Consider the following 25,510-nt stretch of genomic DNA (forward strand, 5'->3'; position numbering starts at 1 on the left):
ATGGGACAAATATGCGTATGACGCCAGTAAACATGCCCAATCTAGGTTCTACGGTGCCAGGAAATACGCGATTTTCATTTACTTTTTGTTTCAAGTTGAAAAAAAATCAACTAGTGGCGGGTTAATTAAAAAATCGAAACAGCGGCAAAAAAAATTAACAAACATTTGGTATTTACACTGGATTCTGTTTTTACGCGATTTACATTTTCTCAATTTTCCGCTCATCCTAAATTCTTAACGCATAATAATCATCATGTGATTTTTCTTTGATTTATTCTGGATTTTTTGAAACATGTTGCGAAGATTTTGGAGGTAAATTGAAGTCACACGATCAAAAATACGAGCGAAAAAAAATCGTGTAAAAACAAAATCCTGTGTATTTTGTTACACTCTTAAAATGACGGTTTTTCATTCCATTGATTAGGATAGGGGCACAGTACGGTACAAAAAACAATCAAAAATAATACGCTGATTGGTGTTGAAACAGCACTCACCTCAGCGCACTGTCTTGCCCAGCTCATCGCATGTGCAGCAGTGTAATACGGCTTCGGCCGGCAATGTAAGGCCGTGTGCAACGATCCTCCATCGGCGTATTCCATCACCAGGCAGACAGTCGGCCGCTTCGTACAGGCTCCGTACAGCCCGATGATGTTTGGGTGGGCCACCCGGGATAACTGGCATACTTCTGTGATAAATGCATCGCGATCTGCCTCGACTTCAATGTACTTTACGGCTACAAAATTGTTCTTCCATTTGGCTTTGATGACAATTCCGAAAGATCCTTTACCCACAGTCTGCAAAAGTAAATGTAGATGGTAAAGGTTGTAAACAAATGCAACTCGTTCTCAGCGAACCCCAATAGTTTCGATTTCATTGATGTCGATTTCAGTCACAAACGGTGGAAGAGCGTCGGTCATGCTACTCCTCTGCACTGCCATAGATTACCACCGTAGGAATCAGGAACCGGAATAAAATGACTAGATTTCTGTGATGATTGGTAGACGACTTTAAAATCAAAACAAACCAATTCAGACCATCGACCTATAAATGCTGCTGTTCTCTCAAGTAATCACTACGTTTTGCCTTAAACTACGGTATCAATGAATTTTACTAGGAACCACTGTGAAATCACCCTTCTTAACTAAATAAAGTACATTATTTACAATAACAAAAGTTTAATTAAATTTGCACACCAGAGGAATTTTGCGTTCACTTGACGTTCTTCGGTTTTCTTTTTCACTGTCGCTCTTTCAGGTTGTCGTGCATCTGTCACTCACCGCAGTCATCCATCAGCTGATGATGGTGGAAGAGGAACGACAGAAAATGAAAACCAATGCGCGCGTTTGATTTTCAGTGGGCCTGCGCTGTTTCCCAAACTTTCCAACAAACGTATCAAACTGTGGGCTCGGTGCGGGCTCATGCTCATTCAGAAAAATTAAATATTTATGTTGCAAATTGACGCTTTGATGTTGCATGAAGAAGAAGAAGCAGAAAGATGATAATCGAGAAAATCTCCAAGAGAAACCACACGAAGAAGTTTTTAAAACTCTTCACAAAAACTCTAGAAGCAATTTAATTAAAAACGGTAAGCAGTACGGGGTTGGACTTTTCTTATACTGTCCCGCATAATCATGGACCATACGTAGACCGCATCTGTTATAATTGAAGAGAATAAGTATTATTGTAACGATGGTCTCACTAATAGTAGTTAACCATAAATGGACAGACTTATATACAGTTTCAACAGTAGCTCAGATGGTAAACGGGCAAACGACCATATGAGTAATGGGCGGTTAAGTATAATTAACATTTAAATCCGGTCGATTTTTCGAACAAAATTTTCGATGTACCATACTTCAGTTGGTAGATGTACAATTGAAGAACTATATAATTACACATCAACACAAGCATCAACAGCATGGTATGTATTAACAGTAAATGTTGATGTAGGGTTGGCATGGTGAATCAAGCTTAAAATTGTATGCTAACAATGAAGCAAATAGTAACAATATATCTTATAACGCATATGTTGTTTTGACTGCATGGTATGCCGTTTTTCATTATGCGGGGTGTATTAAGTGTAATTTTACAAAATAAAATTTCGAATGGAAATATTATGTTTATTATGCAGTAGAAGAAGAGTCCAACCCCGAACTGCTTACCGTTTTTAATTAAATTGCTTTTATAATTTTTGAATAGAGTTTTTAAAACTTCTTCGTATACGATATTCATTTTTAATATATTTTCAATATTTTCTGGCGCGTAAAATTTTCCTTTGTTCAATGCAAAAAGTAAACAACATTGACGCTTGTCAAAACGCCCCAATTAACGAACGGCATTCGCTAGTTGGGGTGAGGTCGTGCCCCAATTAGCGAACGATCACTGTACAGTGAAAATTTTACGCGCCAGAAAATATCGATCCCGCCAAACACGGAAACAAAACGTCAACGCGTTTTTGACATCACATTCTGACGTTTAGCTGCTTTTAATTGGGTTTCGCCCCAATGGTCCAATGCACCGAGTTCATCATTGACGTTTGAGCGGTGCGCTGTTTACTAAGAATGAATACTTTTTCATTCGTCGAGTTCATGCAAGTGTTCATTTTTAGTAAACAGCGCCCGTCTCAAACGTCATTGCGTTCATTCGGTGCATTGGACCATAGACTTATGCAGGGGTTCATCGAATTCACTCACCTGATGGATTTTGACATTTGAGCGGGTCGTCTTCTCGAACAAAAGTTCATTTTGCGTTCATTATGCGACCCGCTCAAACGTCATAATTTCTTGGGGGAGTTCATTTTGCGTTAGTCTATAGACTTATGCAGGGGTTCATCGAATTCACTCACCCGATGGATTTTGACATTTGAGCGGGTCGTCTTCTCGAACAAAAGTTCATTTTGCGTTCATTATGCGACCCGCTCAAACGTCATAATTTCTTGGGGGAGTTCATTTTGCGATAGTCTATAAGGCATTTAATGAGACGTTTCGCGGTGGCCCGTTTATTTACTTCTAATGTTTTGTTTTCGTATGATTCTGCGTGAACATTCCGTTAGGTCCGAACACAAAATAATGTTTGTAACGTTTTACTTTTCATTCGTGTTTTCTTCAGCATTTCATGCATAGAATGCAATGGTATGAATTATCTAAAGATACATTTTAAGAATCATATGAAAAACTATGTTCTAAAACCCTGGTAAACCAAAACGTAAAACAGGAAGAATTGATGATGGGACCCATCGGGATGTTCGGCGCGAAATTACCAAACAAACGGGCTCCCACTAATTGTCAAAGTAGATAAACACGAGAAAAACAGCTGTTTCGATCTGTCTCATAAAATGCCTTAATAGCGAACCCCCAACTAAAAAGCGCCCCAACTAGCGAACGTTCACTGTACATAGATAGTAGATCATATTCTGGGGCAGCAGGGACTATGTCCAAGGGCTTGATGATCCCTCCCCAGGCCATCTGCGAGTTGTGGTATACCTGCCTAGGATGTGGTGGGGTTTAACAGTGGGCTCTATTCAGCCACTTCCAAAAAAAGCTGCATGTATCCGCAAGTAGGCTCCGCCAAAACGACCGTGTGCCGCTCAAAGCGCACAAGCTCAAGTCCTGGTGTTAGGTGGGAGTGTGGGACGCTAAACAGACCTGACACGACGGCCCTCCGAAGAGACAGGAGGTTTGCGTAGGCCCAGCCGCCTTTAAAAACAACCAATACGAATGACATAGAAGATAATACGACTCGATACAATGACTCGGGAATAACCTAGTCGACGAATAAAGGATCACGATTGGAAGCTTGTAAGATGGAACTGCAAGTCGCTAGGCTTCGCAGGTTGCGACAGGATAATCTACGATGAATTACATCCCCGCAACCTCGTAGCGCTGCAGGAAATCTGCTGCACAGGACAGAAGTGTGGAAAGCGGGCATCGAGCGGCTACCTTCTACCAAAGCTGTGGCACCAGCAACGAGCTGGGAACCGGCTTCATAATGCTGGGGAAGATGCACCAACGCGTAATAGGGTGGCAGCCAATCAACGCAAGGATGTGCAAGTATGGCTGCCCACACGAAGGGAGACTCGACGACTAGAAAGAAGCGTTCTATGCACAGCTGGAGCAGACATACGATGGATGCCCACGGCGGGACGTCAAAATCGTCATCGGTGACATGAACGCTCAAGTAAGGAAGGGAGGAAATGTTTAGACACACGCAGAAAAAACTACGTTAAAAACAAACATATTTTAGGTAAATCCAAACAATAATTCAGTTTGTTCTGGCATCAAAAATAAATATGTTTGGATCAAACATATTGTTGCATTTGAAGCGAACGAAAACTTTCTTTTGAATCAAATGTGCGTTTCAAGTTGTTTCAACCAGCTAAATGTTTGAAGCAAACATGGATATTATTGTTTTGGTTCGGCCATTCATAATATTTTCTTATCAACTCTACCAATTTTCATATTCTGGTAGCATTTGACTACCAGATTTCACAATTCCAATCGTTCATATTTCATTTACTTACCTTTCTGTACCTGAAAAACATCCTTATCATCAATTCGGAAGCAAGAAAACATATTATTCCACGCTTGCTCCTGCACCTGTGTTGACTTTCGATCGGATCCGATCCGAACTCGAGTTTTTGTTTACTTTTGCAAGAGCGAGCGAGGGGCTGCCCACTAGTGTACGTATAAAACAAACAGGGATTTAATTTGGTTTTAAAAATAAATATGTTTGATTCAAACATTTTACCATTTTGGAAGTAAACATGTATATTTTTGAAGCAAATGGATGAAATTTGTATCCGTGCAGGTCATCGGACCGGATAGTCTGCATACCGCATCGAACGACAACGGCCAACGATGCATAAACTTTGCAGCCTCCCGCGGAATGGTAGTCCGAAGCACTTTCTTCCCCCGCAAGAATATCCAGAAGGCCACATGGAAATCATCTAATCAAGAAACGGAAAACCAAATCAACCACGTTCTAATCGACGGTAAATTCTTCTCCGACACCAAGAACGTCCGCACTTACCGCAGTGCGAATATCGAATCCGACCTACAGTATGTCTGGTGTACAACAGTGGCACAGAGAAACAGACGTCTCACTCAACATATGTTCCATCGTTCACCTTTTCAACGGAAGATTCAATTTTTTGTAGGTGGTCGATCGGCCACCGATGGCGTTTTCATCGATTTTGCTTGTGTCTGACGTTTGCACACTACCGCCACCTGGTTTCCGATTGTCCAATCACAGTGCATTTAGCACTGGGAGATTATGTTTCCGTGACGATGATTTTGATTGCATTTTGTTCTAAGTGAGACGTCTATTTCTCTGTGACAGTGGTGTACAACACGCGTCGGACCCCCACACGGCATGACAGAGGTGCAACAGAGTATGTAGGGTGTGTTTGAGGGTGCGATAGAGCGAGCACCCAAGTCAGTCTCGCATGGGACGGGTGCCTGTGTGAGCGAGAATGAGCGAGTACGTTTAGTACTGCCATCCCCCAGAAGTAGTACTGGGAGGTAGTTCCTGGGGGAAACGATGGTGGAGCCCAAGGGAGTCCGACACTCCAGTACACTTCCGTGTGGTAGTTTGGCAACTACAATGCACGTGTACTGGGTTAGTGTGTAAATGCATTCTCCCTCGTAAAAAAAAACACGCGTCGGACCCGTGAAATCCGTAGAGTCGAGGTCTACCCAGACTGAGGCCCAAGGATTCGCGGACTCGGGCAAGGTCGAATCGACCGAAGGCGTGCCAGCGAAGACGGTGGTACCAGAGTCTACCCAGACTGAGGCTCAAGTATTTGCGGGTACGTCGGGGGTGACTGCTCCAACGGAGCAGACACAAAAACGGGGGAGACAGTCTCCAGGGGATGAGCTCCCTGGGGGCCGCTCCAAAACGCGGAGGGTTACTGCACAGACAAACAGACGTAACACTAGAGAAAATACCATCGACCATGACTTCAACGATCAATTTGAATTTGATTGATTACGTAATTCACAACTAGAGGCGCTAGTGTCGTAATCCTTCGGGTTTGACATTTCACTCCAGCGCCTTCTGGTGACGATGTCATACGAAACATCGTTTCGTGTAACATGCTCGTAATATGGTGGTAGAAGAGTTGAGCGATAGATTTATTAGAAAAATGTTCAAGCTGTTACGTCTGTTTGTCTGTGGTTACTATCCCGAACAAGGGTAGTGGGCTGGGAAGCTGAACCCCGGCCAGGTATCTCCGGAAACGTCCGTCCACCCAGGAAAGACGGTGGTAAAGGGTTACGGCAGGATGAGAGCTCTCAACCGCACCAGACCAGGGAAGTCGAGGAGGATGACGCCTCCTGGACCCTGGTCAAGATCAAGAGGAAACCGAAGACGTCAAGGGCCGAAAAGAAGGCCCAGGCGAATGAGGGTAGCAAGAAGTCTAGGGTAGGGGCCAATCGCTCCAGGGGCGATGCCCTAGTCATTACGGCGGACGAGGCTAAGTACTCGGACATCTTGAAGGCGATGAGGAGTGACGTCAAGCTCGGTGAACTCGGCGCCGACGTACGTCGAATAAGACGTACCCGGATGGGCGAGATGATCCTCGAGCTGAAGCGGGGCGTCTCGCAAAAGGGCGCCGCCTACAAGAAGTTGGCGGAGGAAGTCCTAGGCGAGACGGTCAAGGTGAGGGCACTCACGGCGGAGGTGAATCTAAGGGTTAAAGACCTGGACGAGATCATCAGTCGAAGAGCTCTTCACGGCACTGCGGAGACAGTGTGAAGTGGAGACGCCCACCGCAGCCGTTCGGCTACGGAAAGGTCCGGCAGGGACGCAGGTAGCATTGGTTCGGCTATCTGCAGCGGACGCCTTCAAGGTAGTCAAGTTAGGGAGCGTCAAGGTGGGATGGTCGGTATGCCCTGTGCGCATATACAAGCAACCCGAAGTTTGCTTCAAGTGCCTGGAACCGGGGCACAAGCAATGGGACTGCAAAGGCCCTGACAGAAGACAGAAGCAATCTCTGCCGACGCTGCGGATTAGAGGGACATAAGGCACAATGCTGCACGAACCCTCCCAATTGTTTGATTGGTTCCAGCAGAGCTGTGAACAGCAAGCACCCCGGGGGGGGGGTTTCGATGTGTCCGGCGTTTAAGCGTGCTGTAAAATCACAGTGCAGGTAACGCAGCTGGCTTGCTCGGCCTCGCCCGAGTGTTTGGTGTGCGCAGGTTTAGAGGAAACGGCGGAACACGTGTTGTCCGTGTGCTCACGTTTTCGCGCAATGCGTGGTCTGGACACTACCCCGGACAACCCAGTTTGGAGGATGTGTAATGATGAAGTTGGCTGGAACGCCGTTTTATCGGCTATCGCCCAAATCGTCTCGGAGCTACACAGAAGGTGGCGCGTGGACTCAAGGATGGCTAGTTCAGACGCAAATAAGAGGTGGTCCAAGGAATCGGAGTCGGCTTCATAGGTCATACCGGTGGTCATGCTCTGTGGTCGAACTCGATCCTTTCATCGAACAAGTGGCCGCGCGAAGAACAACATGGTATCGTCGCTTTCGTAGCGTCGATCAAACGGGCGGGTTCCAAGCCCGAGGACGGAAAGGGGTCCTCGTCAAGGCTGGGGCAGGCGTAGGCACCGCGTCGGCAAGTCCCTCTGCGTGCTGGCGAATAGGCCCTATCGCAGAAAGGTCAATTTGGGGTGCACGCTACATCATCATTCTTGATACCAGTCGTGCAGAGGGAAGCAGGCGCGAAGTCGACTCTTCCCACCTTCCGAGGACATAGGGCGTGGTAAGGCCACCTGGAAAGCCGGACGATACCATGGTGTTCGTCTAAAAAAGAGAGTTACGATGTTCGGTGCAGCAAGGACACGCAGCTAACCTCGAGGGTGCGTTATGCACTGGCCCCCCTTTGAAGCATTACTTTCTAGTTGTACCGAAGGGACTATGGGCTTGGCGGCAATGGAAACGGTTTAGCGGGTCGGGGATGTAGTCCTGCCTCCCTCGTTTGCTGTTGGAGGTGATCCCTAACCCCGCACTTCATGGACAACCCAGGATGTCTGTTGAGCAGATTCCCCCTCCATTGCTTAGGAAGAAAAAAAACACGCGTCGGAGTCGTCCGTCGCGGCTAAACATTGGGCGGCTACAATACTGTGGACTACCCCAAGACTATGCGCAGCAGCTGGAAGTGGCACTTCCAACGGAAGAGTGGCTAGGCGCAGCGGCTCTTGAAGATGGCTGGAGAGATATTCGATCCGCCATTGGAAGCACCGCAATCGCTGTACTAAGCACGGTGCCCCCGGACCAGACAAACGACTGGTTTGACGGCGAATGTGAGCAGTTAGTTGAGGAGAAGAAATCAGCATGGGCGAGATTGCTGCAGTACCGCACGAGGGCGATCGAGGCACGATACAAACGGGCGCGGAACAGCCAAAACTGGATTTTTCGGAGGAAAAAGCGTCAGCAGGAAGGTCGAGATCGTGAAGAGGAAGATCGAGACCGTGAAGAGACGGAGGAACTGTACCGCGCTAATAACGCACGAAAGTTCTATGAGAAGTTGAACCGTTCACGTAAGGGCCACGTGCCACAGCCCGATATGTGCAAGGACATAAACGGGAACCTTCTTACAAACGAGCGTGAGGTGATCCAAAGGTGGCGGCAGCACTACGAAGAGCACCAGAATGGCGATATGACAGACAACGGTGGCGGTATGGTAATGAACCAAGAAGCACGCGCGCAGGACATGCGACTTCCGGCTTCGAATCTCCAGGTAATTCAGGAGGAGATCGGCCGGCTGAAAAACAACAAAGCCCCTGGAGTTGACCAACTACTGTTTAAACACGGTGGTGAAGCACTGGCTAGAGCGCTGCACTGTGTGATTACCAAGGTTTGGGAGGATGAGGTTCTGCCGCAGGAGTGGATGGAAGGTGTCGTGTGTCCCATCTACAAAAAGGGCGATAAGCTGGATTGTAGCAACTACCGCGCAATCACATTGCTGAACGCCGCCTACAAGGTATTCTCTCAAATTTTATGCCGCCGACTAACACCAATTGCAAGAGAGTTCGTGGGGCAGTACCAGGCGGGTTTTATGGGCGAACGCTCCACCACGGACCAGGTGTTTGCCATTCGCCAAGTACTGCAGAAATGCCGCGAATACAACGTGCCCACACATCATCTATTCATCGACTTCAAAGCCGCATATGATACAATCGATCGGGACCAGCTATGGCAGCTAATGCACGAACACGGTTTTCCGGATAAACTGACACGGTTGATCAAGGCGACGATGGATCGAGTGATGTGCGTAGTTCGAGTTTCAGGGGCATTCTGGAGTCCCTTCGAAACGCGTAGAGGGTTACGGCAAGGTGATGGTCTTTCGTGTCTGCTATTCAACATCGCTTTGGAGGGAGTAATACGAAGGGCAGGGATTGACACGAGTGGTACGATTTTCACGAAGTCCGTCCAGTTATTTGGCTTCGCCGACGACATTGATATCATGGCACGTAACTATGAGAGGATGGAGGAAGCCTACATCAGACTTAAAAGCGAAGCTAAACGGATTGGACTAGTCATCAACACGTCGAAGACGAAGTACATGATAGGAAGAGGCTCAAGAGAGGTCAATGTAAGCCACCCACCACGAGTTCCTATCGGTGGTGACGAAATCGAGGTGGTTGAAGAATTCGTGTACTTGGGCTCACTGGTGACCGCCGATAACGATACCAGCAGAGAAATTCGGAGGCGCATAGTGGCTGGAAATCGTACGTACTTTGGACTCCGCAAGACGCTTCGATCGAATAGAGTTCGCCGCCGTACCAAACTGACTATCTACAAAACGCTTATAAGACCGGTAGTTCTCTACGGACACGAGACCTGGACGATGCTCGTGGAGGACCAACGCGCACTGGGAGTTTTTGAAAGGAAAGTGTTGCGTACCATCTATGGTGGAGTGCAGATGGCGGACGGTACGTGAAGGAGGCGAATGAACCACGAGTTGCATCAGCTGTTGGGAGAACCATCCCGACAATGATCCGACGGGAACAAGACGGCGAGGTGCACAGCGGGCAAGGTGGATCGATCAGGTGGAGGACGATTTGCGGACCCTCCGCAGACTGCGTGGTTGGCGAAGTGCAGCCATGGACCGAGCTGAATGGAGAAGGCTTTTATGAGCAGCACAGGCCACTCCGGCCTTAGTCTGATAATAAATAAATAAATGGTACTGCTTCCAGCCATCCGCAGTCCCCTCGATTTGATAACGGACGAACTATCGTACAAATAGGCAACCCTATAGCTGCTCGTTATGAGATAAACTGTTAACAGGTGTCGATATGGATAGCAGTGAATAAAAGCTTGTTTTTGTTGATATAACGTTGATAGCATGCGTTGAGTATAGCATTGAAACTCCAAAATCATACTTAAAGTATACCTAAAACTGTCAAAATTCACTTAAACACTAAATGTAAGTACTTAATACTATCCTAAACGAAAACATGCAATTGATATAATAAAAATTTACAGCTTAAAGCTAGTGAAAACTACGCTAAACAGAGGTGTTTATTTCATAACCATAGTTGCAGCGGCAACATACTTTAAGATTTATTGTTTAAGGAAACATAACCCTTTTCCTTGTCGAAGGCCAAAGAATTGTTCAGTAGATGGCTAGGCTAAGGCTATGCTCGGGTAGCGACAGAGGAAGACAACTTTTGTGCTGAACAAAATAAGAAATGGTACTTGCCATTGGGGTTGGTCATTAACAGAAGCTTAGACTGATCTGGGACACTGCCGCTCAAGTGAAAGATGTGTCCTTTAATTCCATGGTTCTTCCTGGACCGGATTTACTAACGCCATTAACAAGTGTGCAGTATCGATTCAGGCAGCGACGTGTTGCAATAACTGGAGATATAAAGGAAATGTATCATCAGTTTAAAATAACAAAAAAAAGATCAGAAGTCACATATGTTCCTTTATCGCAAAAATCTGGCGGATGAGCCTACCGTTTTCGTGATGAATGTGGGTATTTTCGGCGCTGCCTGTTCGCCATGTTCAGCCCAGTATATAAAAAATAAAAATGCGAAAGAGTACGAAGATATCTTCCCAGATGCAACAGAAGCAATCATCAGAGGGCACTATGTGGACGATTTTTTGGATAGCAGGGACTCTGTTGAAGAAGTTATCCGCTTAGCCGAAGAAGTTCGATACGTACACCATCAAGGGGGGTTTGAAATTAGAAACTTCATATCCAATCGCCCAGAAGTAGTTGCTGCTCTTGGAGAACGAAACGAAACACTTGTAAAGGAATGGAGTTCGGATCTCGATGTAGCAGAGTCAGTGCTAGGGTGCTAGGTATCCGCTGGTTACCACAATCCGATGAATTATCTAACCCTCTCTACATACATTCCTGGTGCGGTGGAGAGCCTCCTACGTGGTACTGTATGTCCAACAAAGCGTGAAGTGTTGAAGACTGTCATGAGTCTGTATGACCCACTTGGATTTCTTGCCACATACGTGATCCAAGGAAAGGCAATCATTCAAGATCTTTGGAGAACAAATTGTGGCTGGGATGACCAAATAAATGATGCATTGTTTAACGACTGGAAGCGGTGGGTGAATCTTCTGCCAAGACTGAACGACATTAGAATCCCGAGATTATATTTCGCGAATGCCATTCCTGAGCACTGTCAGCCTATCCAGCTCCACGCATTTGTGGACGCAAGTAGTACTGCCTATGCCTGTGTCGTATACTTTCGTTTCATGAACACTGGACAACCGCATTGCGCGATGGTAGGAGCAAAAGCAAAGGTCGCCCCTATCAAAACACTGTCCATTCCGCGTCTGGAGCTACAAGCTGCGGTACTAGGGACGAGATACGCACAGTTTGTTGTTGAGAACCACCAAGTACCCATTCAACAACGATACTTCTGGACCGATTCCTCGACTGTTCTGCATTGGATCAATTCAGATTCCAGAAAGTACCGCCCATACGTAGCTTGCAGAATTGGCGAAATTGTAACAACTACTGATCCCAGTGAGTGGAGGAAGGTGCCATCAGCTGAGAACGTCGCCGACAAAGCAACAAAATGGGGCAACGGTCCTTGTTTTAATCCTGAAGATACTTGGTTCCAAGGTCCAAAGTTTCTTTGGGAATCTGAAGAATTCTGGCCCGAGCAAAACTGGAAAGGAACAGAAACAACAGCTGAATTGCGGGTGGTTCTGGTCAACCATCGTTTAATCAACGAGCCTGTGATCGACATTTCCCGTTTTTCGAAGTGGGAAAAACTGCACAGAACAATGGCCTATATCCTGAAGTTTGGAGACAAAAGGAGTGGAACTAAAACGACGGAGCTATTGATCAGCTCAGAGCTGAGCAGAAGTAAAGCTGTGGAAGATCGTTCAATCAGAAGCATTTCCTGGAGCGATAGCAGCGTTGCAAAACACAAAGCCTTCGGGAGCGGTGCCAGTAACGAGCCCGCTATATAAATTGTCAGCCGTAGTTGATGAGGAAAGATTGATTCGTCGGATGGTCGTATCGGCACCGCTCCCAACTTGCCGACTGAAGCTAAGCATCCTGTTATACTAGCTAAGAACCATCCAGTAACCTTTTTGTTCGTAGATTACTACCATCGTCGACTCCATCATCGAAACCAAGAAACGGTGGTCAACGAAATTCGTCAAGTAGCTTACATCCCAACCCTGCGACGACTGGTCCGTAAGGTAGCAGCAAGATGTCAAATGTGTAAGGTGTACAATGCATCGCTCACCTCACCCAAGATGGGCCCACTACCCAGGGCCAGGGTGGAAGCTTTTGTTCGTCCATTTACCTACACCGGCCTGGATTATTTTGGACCGCTTCTCGTCAAGGTGGGCCGCAGTCACGTAAAGAGGTGGGTGGCCCTATTTACGTGTTTGACAACCCGTGCCATTCACATGGAAGTATCTCACAGCATGTCGGCAATGTCCTGCAAGATGTGCATCCGTAGATTTATTTCAAGAAGAGGTGCACCGGCCGAGATATACTCGGATAATGGTACCAATTTTCGTGGTGCTGCCAATGAGCTACAAGAACAGATTCTACTTGCCAATCGATATTGCGCTGAAACGTTTACGAACACGACAACTAAATGGTATTTTAATCCACCGGCGGCACCCCACATGGGTGGGGTGTGGGAAAGACTTGTCCGGTCAGTCAAGGTTGCCATACAGTCAATGACCTCCGTTCCAAAAGTACCCGATGACGAGACGTTTGAAACGATGATCTCGGAAGCCGAGAGTATGATCAATTCCAGGCCTCTCACGTACATCCCATTGGATTGTGCTGGACAAGAAGCATTGACGCCCAATCATTTCTTGTTGGGTAGTTCTAGTGGAGTGAAGCAACCACCAGCAGATCCGACGAAAGCTACAGAATGCCTGCGCAATAACTGGAATCTTATCAGGCATGCATTGGACGGGTTTTGGACAAGATGGCTACGCGAGTACTTGCCCACAATTACTAGGCGCACCAAATGGTTTCGAGACACCAAACCAATCGAAGTTGGAGACTTGGTCTTCATAGCTAACGAGCAAAAACGAAATACATGGGTTCGAGGTCAAGTCATTGAAGTCGTCAGAGGTAAGGACGGGGTTGCCAGACAAGCATTGGTACGCACAGAAATGGGAGTCATCCGGCGCCCAGTGGTGAAGCTCGCCGTTATTGAAGTAGCAGAAAATGGTAAGATCGGCGTCCCAGATGCCTAGACGCAGCCTTACGGGTCGGGGAATGTTGGTACTGCTTCCAGCTATCCGCAGTCCCCTCGATTTGATAACGGACGAACTATCGTGCAAATAGGCAACCCTATCGCTGCTCGTTATGAGAGAAACTGTCAACAGGTGTCGATATGGATAGCAGTGAATAATAGCTTGTTTTTGCTGATATAACGTTGATAGCATGCGTTGACTATATCATTGAAACTCCAAAATCATACTTTAAGTATACCTAAAACTGTCAAAATTCACTTAAACACTAAATGTAAGTACTTAATACTATCCTAAGCGAGAACATGCAATTGATATAATAAAAATTTACAGCTTAAAGCAAGTGAAAACTACGCTAAATAGAGGTGTTTATTTCATAACCATAATTGCAGCGGTAACAGGAATCTTCTTACGAACGAGCGTGAGGTGATCCAAAGGTGGCGGCAGCACTACGAAAAACACCTGAATGGCGATGTGGCAGACGAAGATGGCGGTATGGTGATGGTCCTGGGAGAACGCGCGCAGGACATAATTTTACCGGCTCCGGATCTCCAGGAAATCCAGGAGGAGATTGGCCGGCTGAAGAACAACAAAGCCCCTGGGGTTGACCAACTACCAGGAGAGCAATTTAAACACGGGGGTGAGGCACTCGCTAGAGCGCTGCACTGGGTCATTACCAAGATTTGGGAGGAGGAAGTTTTGCTGCAGGAGTGGATGGAAGGTGTCGTGTGTCCCATCTACAAAAAGGGCGATAAGCTGGATTGTAGCAACTACACAGATAAAAATATGTTGTGATTTTAAATGTATTTTCATGCACATATTTGGAGCATGCAAATAAACGTAACATTCAATCGATCTCACTATTCTTTTAAATCGAAATAAATTTAAACGGTGCCTGCTTGTAAAATTCAATCAAATTTACTTGAATAACGAATGTTAATTCGTTTGATTGGATTAGTTACAATTTTTCACGTCATTGAATTTTCAAAATTATTTGCTGTGTACCGCGCAATCACATTGCTGAACGCCGCCTACAAGGTACTCTCCCAAATTTTATGCCGTCGACTAGCACCAATTGCAAGGGAGTTCATGGGGCAGTACCAGGCGGGTTTTATGGGCGAACGCTCCACCACGGGCCAGGTGTTCGCCATTCGCCAAGTACTGCAGAAATGCCTAAGGGTATGCGATAACACACTTTTTCCTAACGAAACGAAACGAAACGAAACGAAACGAAATTTAAAATGTCTATGTTTATTCGAAACGAAATATAGACTTACTTTCGAAATTTCGAAACGATACGAAATCAAGGTCCATTGAATTCGAAATTTTACGAAACGAAACGAAATTTTAATTTTCTTTCCGCGGAATTTTTTTTTATTATATAATAACATTATGTACCCAATTCTAATTTAACTATCCCGTAGTTAAATATCCGTTTTGCAACCAATAGAGCTATAATTACAGAAGAAGCTGTCTGTGATAAATTGTCGCGTTCCCGTTTATATACCATCGGCGATAAGGCGATACCCCAGCATTCGTGTTGGTTTCCAAAGGATTAATCGTGAAGCGAGTGGTCCTGAATTAGATCAATTTTTTATCAGTTCTGTTTTATACCAGTAAGTACGCAAAAATATAGAAATTGTTATAAGAGACAGAGGAATGCTCTGCATATTCGTGAGCGCCACAGGAAAGGAATCGTTAGTTAGTTGAAAAGGTAATTCATGTGAAGCCTTGGTAAGCGACTAAACGAAGTTATTTTGAAAACCCGAAGACGAAAACCGCGTTTCAAATCAATCCGACGCATAATAAATGTGCTTCAAAACAACAAACAACACGATCGATTCTGCACTGCATAATTTTATGCTCTTCGATGCAGACATTATTTTTTCCATCTCGTGTTCTCCCGCACTAGCTAGCATGACTAGCATCAACACGATCGATCACACACTGATTAAAAAAATGTTGCAAATTTCAAAGTAGGCTCTTCGTGTATCAATAATCGACGAACGCACTCCCGCAAATCTAGGGCGACAGAAAGAGAAAGCAAAGCATGCGATGTTGCTCTGTCTTATGTGCGTTGTTCAGTAAAGCTTGACTTCCACCGCTAGGTTCGCTAGCGTTCCAAAATCATTCACAGGACCACATTCCACGGCAAAGATGCCTATATGTTATGTGCTAGCTGCCGTCCCGTGACCAGTAGCAACACGATCGATTCTGCACTCATATTGTGCGAATAGTCAAATAATATCCCAAAGTTTAAATTTAAATCTTGGGGGCTGTATGTACATTCTGATGATTCGCCGAATATTGACTGTTGTGTACCTTGTATGTACTTTCAATCCTCTAAACTTTTATTCTTACCTTTAGGTAAGATTCTAATTGTTGCTTGAACGTAAAACGTTGCATTATGTTTCCCTTAAGGCTTTCCTAACTCTTAAGCGGTGCTTACTCATGCGCTTAATCCTGGTTTAAGGTCTAAGCGGAGGTGAAGAAATTGGCCTTTAATAAGAAAGAAGCGTTAAAAAAACTTCACAAAGGCCCTAGGAATCCACGCAACGACTTTACGCTTTAAGGTCACTCCTGACGGAATTCAAGTTCCAAAGTGCTCGCGTTTTCGGGGGCACACCACTCGTTCAGAGGCGGCGCACAACTGTCATTGTTGTTAATTTAGCTTTGCTGCGTCGCAGCATGCGTGAAATAATAAAAATGACAGTTGTGCGTAGCTTCCGTATCGAGTGGTGTGCCCCCGAAAACGCAAGCACTTTTAAACTTGGATTCCATCAGGAGTGACCTTAACAAAGTTATACTGGCGGCGGGAGATACCTCCAGTTTGACATTCAAGAGGCAGAACCATTGGAACTCATCAAGTATGCCTTGACTGAGAGGCCGAAAATCCACCAACAAACAAACGACATTCATTTTCAAAACGGAACTGGTTTGTGTTTGTAATAGTTTGCTGAATTTTCGATCGAAGTAGGTCGCGAAGAAAAGCTGACGTGAGAATTTTACACCCTTCAATTTTTGCTCTTATCAGCAATTTTTCCTTCGGCTGGTATTTATTCTGAATATGTTTCTGCTATTGAAGTTTAGCTGTTGTGAACCTTCTGAAGTGTTTGGATGGAGCAATAAGTGGATGGCTGCATGGATCATTTGTAATCATCCATCAAAAAGTCAAACAAGTCATCAAACTGTACCTACCACAAATGAGATTTCTCAACTGTCGTCTCTGGGTCTAAATGAACATCAACATAAAATAACGAAGGAAGTAACTAATGGTGTGGACTTATTTTTAATTTGGTAAGGTGTTTCAAATTATTCGAGATAAAAAGTTCAATAGATTTTATATACAAAACAAAGTGTAATGTTAGGTTTGTTAGGGGCATAATTTTCGCCTATAAATATTGAATCAAGCCTTTTCTGCCGTCAATCAAATCCGCGACTCCGAAACTTAAATCTATGTGGCATAAAAATATACTGATTCTCAGTTCTATTCTAGTGTACCGTCGTTCGGGTGACATTGGGCCTTGGGAGTAAGATTGAGGCAAAAATGAAAAGTGTTTCCACTCTAAATATTTCAGAAACTGTTACGAATCTTGAGGCACACTTTTAACCTTTCGAAATATTATTAAAATTCACATCTTACCAACTGACTTTTAAATAGAAGGCTACCTGCTTATTATATTACGATACTCTGTTATTACTTTGTCGAATTTTATTATTATTAATACTTCATAAAGTGGTTCGTAGCCACGTGCAACGCACTCTACAAGGAGGGTGAGAATGTGCCAGGCGCAATAATGTACACACTAAAAAATCATGGATTTTACATGTGACTGAATCATTGACACATTTAACTTTTTGAAGACTTAATCTAATACGAGACTGAAATTTACGTTTCTCTTCATGCATCCTTCTTTTTTCTTAATTGAGCTAGAAGTAAACATCAGCCAGTCAGTAGTCTGATCGTTTGGAAGGTGCGCGGTCGCGAAAAACTTAATCGATGTCGATCTTTTTTTTTTGTTGCTTCGTCAATGTTCCTCAAAGTGCTGTAAGCTGCTGTTGCAAATATAAACATGCCGAACGAGACTCAGCTTTATTTGGAGGTGGTTTAGAAGTGAGCATAATAAGAAACAAGTGCAAAACGGAAAACAGTGCATGCATTGAATCAACAGTAATCTTCCAATCAGTACTGAGATTTTCATTTTCATTGAGAGAGGTCATGCGATATTTACACTTTATTCTCTCCCGCTTTCATAGAAAACATAAACAATGAAAGGAATTCTGCCAAATTTTCACAGATTTTTATTTCATGAAAGCGCATCAAACTAGTGTAAACAAGCTGTTTCTTCTTCAATAATGTTACTTCTAACTCGAAAATCAAAAACAATACAATCATTGTATCGATTAGTCATCGTTATTTGCACAAATCCATTGAAACTATTTAGAAATTTAGATTTCAAAACAAAGCACATTCCCATCATGACTGCTTGTAATGTGACAGGTGACCGGGAGAAGGCTACATTTTCATTTGGTCTCTTGAAAATGAAAATGCAACTGTTTTCGCTTTCACATGACAGTCACGAAAACTAGCAGTACTGCTTCCAATTCTATTCGATTCTAGTGTTCTGGTGTCATTTCGAGTGTAGTGTAAGTGGTTCGAAAATGCGGAAAAAACATTGTTAGACGACGCAGATAGTCACATTTATGGCACAATTTCATCATTGGTAGGTATTGAAATATGAAAACAATTGATTATACGTTGCGATCCATAGTATAATGCGTGGTATGATAGAGACACAAAAATAAAATTACACGTCGTGAAGTAGAACTGAGCTTTACTCCAATAGCTCACTTTTACGTCATGACGTGTATATTTTTTTGTCTTTTGGTCGCCATGTAATTTTAAAGGCTGACATAAATTTATGTTTAATCGGCCGCTCCTTTTATGTGCATGTTCAATGACATAATTTTACAAGGATATTTTTAAGTGTGTAGATGTCATATCATCATTTCCTTCCCTTTCCTAGTAACGGAGAAGATGGGCGTGGCCGGCAATGATAGCTTTCATGTTTTATCATTTTGGACCCCCAATTGGATTTCCATTGAATCCCAAATGGAAATCCATAAGCAATTGGGGTAAGAAAGGTAAAGAATATACATGACAACTATCAGTATGCAATCTACGAAATACTCCGTTACAACGCAACGCAACGCAACGTAATAGTTTGCTGAATTTTCCTAAATTGTTCGTTCGAAATTCAGAAGAAAAAATCCATAGTATTTAACGTGGTTCAGGTCTAAAAGTTCAGAAAATTTATTTTGAAAGTTTGCGCCGACAAAATGTTTGTATAGTAGAAAAAACAATATTTTAAATAAGCTAGATTTAAGTCTACAATTGATTTTTTTTCTTTGATTACAGATTGAAATACATGAATATAGTAGCCTGCTTTCGCCAAGATTGATCTCACAGCTTGTACAAATTTTGCTTCCAAATTGATACACCCACATACTTTATTGAAATTTCATATGGCCAAGCTTCAATGGCCGCAACCAGCATATTGTATGTTTAATAGATGCAGCTTATTGTATGTTTCAGTTTGATTTTTTTCCACATTTCGGAAGCTATTAGCTAATAAACATTAAATCAAAAATATATATGCTGCAATTATGAGCAGTAATCAACCAACTACGTGGTTGCACAACCCATACCTCAAACACAATTCTTTTTTTAAATTTTGTTAAAGTGTTTTTTAATCTACAGATTAAGTTCAACACCGTTCAAAATTCTTTATCGTAAAGACCTTAACGGTTGAACTTCAACATATCTCGTGGATACTTTCCTGATTTTTGAATTCTGAAATAAAAAGAACCGTTATTCATGAAAACTTTTTAATCTATTAGTTGAGTTGTTTAGGGGTATATATGTTTTTACATATTCTGAATCTGCATAAAAAACTGAGCCTAACCCCAATTTTATAGAATTTTTGCAGCCCCTGAACTATTTTTAATTTGCGTTTTAAATTTATATGGAACTTAAAATTTGTTCTTATGCTGCATGGGCCAACTGTCATTCTATGAATGTTAGTGTCATTTTATCGATTGAAATGGCTTATTCTTTACTATACAAAAATGTAAATAAAAGGTTTACAAACAGAATAAAAATATGTTGAAGATCAGAAAAGCATGCTCTTTATGTTAAACCATAAAAAGACCTCATATTTTTCTCTGCTGAACAACCCAATATTGCAAAAAAACCCAGATTAATCCACCTAGCGTTGGTGGTGCCTTTCTCGCATTTAGTTAAGACACGAACCTTATATGGGGTTTATATGATCCGATGTACCATTTTCTTCATAACTTTTAAACGCAATGACCGATCGTTGTGAAATTCAATAGTGATCAACAAGGCTTTGTCCCCTGTCGAATGAAACTTGTTGCGAGAAAATCGGATAAGAATTACTATACGAAAAGTTGTCTAATGTTTTTTATAGCTTTTGTGCACACACATACACACACACATACACACGGACAGACAGACATGTGCTCAGCTCGTCGAGCTGAGTCGATTGGTATATAATACTATGGGTCTCAGAGGCTTCTATAAAAAGTTCGTTTTCGGAGTGAAATGATAGCCTTTCGGTACAACTTAGTTGTACAAGAAAGGCAAAAAATGGTATAATTTTCGATCCCATAGTCCGATAGTCCACTTTTCAATAGGAAACAACGAGACAGGATTCTACGTCGAATGCAACTTGTTGTGAGCAAATCGGTTAAGGATAAGTGCCCGAAAAATGAGTGACATTTTTTACGCGATTTTTTCGTATGAATTTGTATTTTGGCCATAACTTTTGATCCCATAGTCCGATATAGCTAATTTCAAATAGGAAACAGTGGGACAGGATTCTGCGTTGAATGCAACTTGTTGCGAGCAAATCGGTTGAGGATAAGTGCTCGAAAAATGAGTGACATTTTTCACTCGATTTTTTCGTATAAATTTATATTTTGGCCATAACTTTCGATCCCATAGTCCGATATGGCCAATTTCAAATAGGAAACAATGGGACAGGATTCTGCGTCGAATGCAACTTGTTGCGAGCAAATCGGTTGAGGATAAATGCTCGAAAAATGAGTGACATTTTTTACGCGATTTTTTCGTATAAATTTGTATTTTGGCCATAACTTTCGATCCCATAGTCCGATCTGACCAATTTCAAATAGGAAACAATGGGACAGGATTCTGCGTCGAATGCAACATTTTTTGAGTCGTTTTGCGCACACACACACACACACACACATACACACACACATACACACACACACACACAGACATCACCTCAATTCGTCGAACTGAGTCGATTGGTATATAACACTATGGGTCTCCGGGCCTTCTATAAAAAGTTTGTTTTTGGAGCGATCATATAGCCTTTACCGTATACTTAGTATACGAGAAAGGCAAAAAATGTATTTTGGCCATTACTTCAAATCCCATAGTTCGAATCGACCAATTTTCAATACGAAACAATGGGACAGGATTCCGCGTCGGATGCAACTTGTTGCGAGCAAATCGGTTAAGCATAAGTGCCTAAAAATAAGTGAGAATTTTGTACGTGTTTCTCATGTGAAAAAAGGCAAAAAAATAAACTTTGGCCATATCTGTTTAGTACCGATCTGTTTAATTTTCAATACGAAACAATGGAACAAGATTCTGCGTCGAATGCAACTTGTTGCAGGCAAATCGGCTAAAAGTAAGTGCCTAAAAAATGAGTGAAAATTTTTCTCGTCAACAAATGTATTTTGGCCATTATTTCGAATCCCATAGTTCGATTCGACCAATTTTCAATACGAAACAATGGGACAGGATTTCGCGTCGAACGAAACTTGTTGCGAGCAAATCGGTTAAGGATAAGTGCCTAAAAAATGAGTGAGATTAGTTTGCGCACACATACACACACACAGACATCACTTCAATTCGTCGAGTTGAGTCGATCGGTATATAAAAATATGGGTCGCCGGCCTTCTATAAAAAGTTCGTGTTTGAAGCGATCAATAGCCTTCACGTATCCGTTATAATTTTGGCCATAACTTCGAAACCCATAGTCCGATTGGGCCAATTTTCAATACGAAACAATTGGACAAGATTCTACGTCGAATGAAACTTTTGCGAGTAAATCAGCTAAGAGTAAGTGCCTAAAAAGTGAGTGAGAATTTTTCTTATAAAAAATATATTTTGGCCATAACTTCGAATCCCATAGTCCGATTCCGCCAATTTTCAATACGAAACAATGGGACAAGATTCTACGTCGAATGCAATTTGTTGCGAGAAAATCCGTTAAAGATAAGTACCTGAAAAATGAGTGAGAATTTTGTACGTGTTCTTATGTACAAAAATGAATTTTGGCCACAACTTCGAAACCCATAGTCCGATTGGGCCAATTTTCAATACGAAACAATTTGGCAAGATTCTACGTCGAATGAAACTTGTTGCGAGAAAATCAGCTTAGAGTAAGTGCCTAAAAAGTGAGTGAGAATTTTTCTTATACATAAATATATTTTGGCCATAATTCCGAAGCCCATAGTCCGATTGGGCCAATTTTCAATACGAAACAATGGGACAAGATTCTACGTCGAATGAGTTGCGAGCAAATCGGTTAAGGATAAGTGCCTGAAAAATGAGTGAGATTATTTTGCGCACACACATACACACAAACATACACACACATACACACACATACACACACACACACACACACATACACACACATACACACAGACATCACCTCAATTCGTCGAGCTGAGTCGATCGGTATATAACACTATGGGTCTCCGGGACTCCAATCAAAAGTTCGTTTTTGGAGCGATCATATAGCCTTTACGTATACTTTGTATACGAGAAAGGCAAAAATACGTTTGTTTATTGATGGAATTCAGGCTCTCAATTAAGGCAAACGTGATGAGTTCCAATGTTTTCTACCTCTTGAATGTCTAACAGGAAGGATCTCACGCTGTCATTATGGAGCGCAAAATACTGTATAACTTATGATTTTGTTCAGCGGCGCAGCCAAATTTTTTGATTATATAAAGTATGGTTCATGTTTAAATTTGTTTCGAAATTCCGCGAAATTCCGTAAAATTTCGTTAGAAACTCATTTTTTCTAGCGAAATTTTTGTAATTCTACGAAACGAAACGAAATCGAGAAATCAGATTTCGCCATGCTCAAATTCCGCGAAATTCCGCGGAATTTCGTTTCGAACCACCTGAAACGAAATTTTTCGAAATACCGCATATGCTTTGAAATGCCTATTTATCGACTTCAAAGCCGCAAATGATACAATTGATCGGGACCAGCAATGGCAGCTTATGCACGAACACGGATTCGCGGATAATCCGATACGGTTGCTCAAGGCGACGATGGATCGGGTGATGTACGTAGTTCATGTTTCAGGGGCATTCTCGAGTCCTTTCGAAACGCACAGAGGGTTACGGCGAGGTGATGGTCTTTCGTGCCTGCTATTCAACATCGCTTTGGAGGAAGTATGTAATACGAAGAGCAAGGATTGACATGAGTGGTACGAATTTCACGAAGTCCGTTCAGCTATTTGGTTTCGCCGACGATATTGATATTATAGCACGTAACTTTGAGAGGATGCAGAAAGCCTACATCAGACTGAATAGCGAAGCTAAACGGATTGGACTAGTCATCAACACGTCGAAGACGAAGTAGATGATTGGAAGAGGCTCAAGAGAGTTACGTTGTCCTCTCTTGAGCCTCTTGAGCCACCCACCACGGGTTTTTTATTGGTGGTGAGGAAATCGAGGTGGTTGTAGAATTCGTGTACTTGGGCTCACTGGTAACCTCCGATAACAATACCAGCTGAGAAATTCGGAGAAACATCATGGCAGGAAATCGTACGTACTTTGGACTCGCAAAACGCTCCGATCGAATAGAGTTCGCCGCCGTTTCAAACTGACTATCTACAAAACGTTTATTAGACCGGTAGTTTCCCACGGACACGAGACCTGGACGATGTTCGTGGAGGACCAACGCGCACTGGGAGTTTTCGAAACGAAAGTACCATCTATGGTGGGGTGCAGAGGGCGGACGGTACGTGGAGGAGGCGAATAAACCACGAGTAGCATCAGCTGTTGGGAGAATCATCCATCGTTCACACCGCGAAAATCGGAAGACTGCGGTGGGCCGGGCACGTAGCCAGAATGTTGGACAGTAATCCAGTGAAAATAGTTCTCGACAACGATCCGAAGGGAACAAGAAGGCGAGGTGCACAGCGGGCAAGGTGGATCGATCAGGTGGAGGACTATTAAACATGGAGGACGATCGACATAAAACCCCCTCCAGAGACAAAATTTTTCGAACCCTCCCAAATTAAAAAAAAAAAATGTTCAGAAAACCTCCCCAGACCAATTTTCTGGCTACGCCACTGTGGAGAAGACTTTTGTGTACTGCACAGGCCACTCCGGCCGTAGTCTGGTAATAAATATTATTATTATTATTATAATCTTTATTAAAGAGGTTTTTAGCCCAAGGCTAGTTCACCTCCGAACGGTAATAAATAAAAAAACATTGATAGTAGATATAGGGGAACTGTCCCGATCTCCATCTCACTGAACATATACTCATCGCATCGCGAAACAAAGGAATACAGCACCAATTTTGTCGCTTCATTTTGTCAACATGCGTGCTCACTGCTGGAAAAATCACAAAAATAAGAAACAAATCAAATTGCTTTGTTTTTGATGGGATGAATATCGGAGCTATGAGATGAATTCCAGGAGCAGTTCCCCTAGATAGATATAGATTATGAACAGCAACGTTGAAAGAAATTCTCCAACCTACACTTTGACTCTCCTGCGGACATCGTCCAGATATCCCCACTCCACATAACGTTTACGATGTGTACTCTGTATAGCCTCGCGGGTATTTTTATCCGTGTGACTCTACCCTGTCCCAAATAACATATTCTAAACACGACATACACATTTCCTCACATTGCAAACTAGGATCCTTTTTTTTTCCTCCTACTCTTGCTTGTTTTATTGGATCCCCTCCCACGCGATTAGAATTATTTGCCGTTCGTTTCATGTTTTGGCAAACTTTTTTCGGGCAGCTATTGGATTGAAAGTATCTTCATTCGTCGTTTTATGACCCGCCGTGGGACATTACAGTGACACGAATATTTTTGCGATAAACTATTGTATGATGAGTATTGTGTTACCATTTAACTGTTAGAAAAGATTAGACATGTAATATTTGTTCTAGAATAGTTTATTTGATTGTTCAGATGTCAGCAGAACTTGTTTAACATGTATGTTACTCGGATAGAATTTATTGAATACTAAAGGAGAGCTGATTTTTCTACATCGCACTGTAGCAAATTTATCTCATTTCGAATTAAAATAATAAAGCATCAATTTGGTTCAAAAATCACAAAAATAAAAAAATAAAAACATGCTCATTTGCTTTTTATGGTGAGATGAAGAACCGGAACAGTATCCTTAGAATGCATAGAACTCATAGAATCCATCTATATATACAAATATAGAATACTAGGCTGTGACAAAATTGTAAATCTTTTCTACGTAATCTCCAGCCGGTATCAGTAATGTGACACGATTCCCTCGGACATGATAACAACTTTTGTCTATCGCTCTTGTCACCACACCTCTTTGTCCTTTTATTCAATTCTAGAGGGCAAACATCCTCCGATACATAAGAGAAACCTCACCCCACGAAAAACAAGGCTCAGAATCTGCGATGCGAAAGTTTTGTGAATTGCTATCATTTACATCAG

General features: G+C 42.9%; 2 protein-coding genes across 3 annotated transcripts in view; one reads left to right on the top strand and one right to left on the bottom strand.

Annotated features, from left to right (window-relative positions):
• The window catches only part of LOC134205550 (mitogen-activated protein kinase kinase kinase 7), a 102,583-nt gene extending 101,327 nt beyond the window's left edge, over window positions 1-1,256 (bottom strand). The window contains exons 1-3 of one of the 2 annotated variants that reach the window (XM_062680876.1): window positions 1,194-1,224; window positions 855-1,141; window positions 495-794 (exon numbers count right to left, since the gene is read on the bottom strand). In XM_062680876.1, the coding sequence (XP_062536860.1) occupies window positions 495-794; window positions 855-938 (384 nt within the window). In that variant the 5' untranslated portion in view covers window positions 939-1,141; window positions 1,194-1,224. Of the gene's footprint in view, window positions 1-494; window positions 795-854 lie in introns of both variants that reach the window. The other variant, XM_062680875.1, reaches the window with a different exon arrangement.
• Window positions 1,257-11,749: 10,493 nt separating this feature from the next.
• The window catches only part of LOC134206766 (uncharacterized), a 43,917-nt gene continuing 30,156 nt past the window's right edge, over window positions 11,750-25,510 (top strand). Inside the window, exons 1-2 of the mRNA XM_062682492.1 lie at window positions 11,750-12,428; window positions 12,582-13,679. Of these exons, the coding sequence (XP_062538476.1) occupies window positions 11,750-12,428; window positions 12,582-13,679 (1,777 nt within the window). The remainder of the gene's footprint in view (window positions 12,429-12,581; window positions 13,680-25,510) is intronic.

The sequence above is a fragment of the Armigeres subalbatus genome, chromosome 1 (genome assembly GCF_024139115.2).
Source record: "Armigeres subalbatus isolate Guangzhou_Male chromosome 1, GZ_Asu_2, whole genome shotgun sequence".
NCBI lineage: Eukaryota > Metazoa > Arthropoda > Insecta > Diptera > Culicidae > Armigeres > Armigeres subalbatus.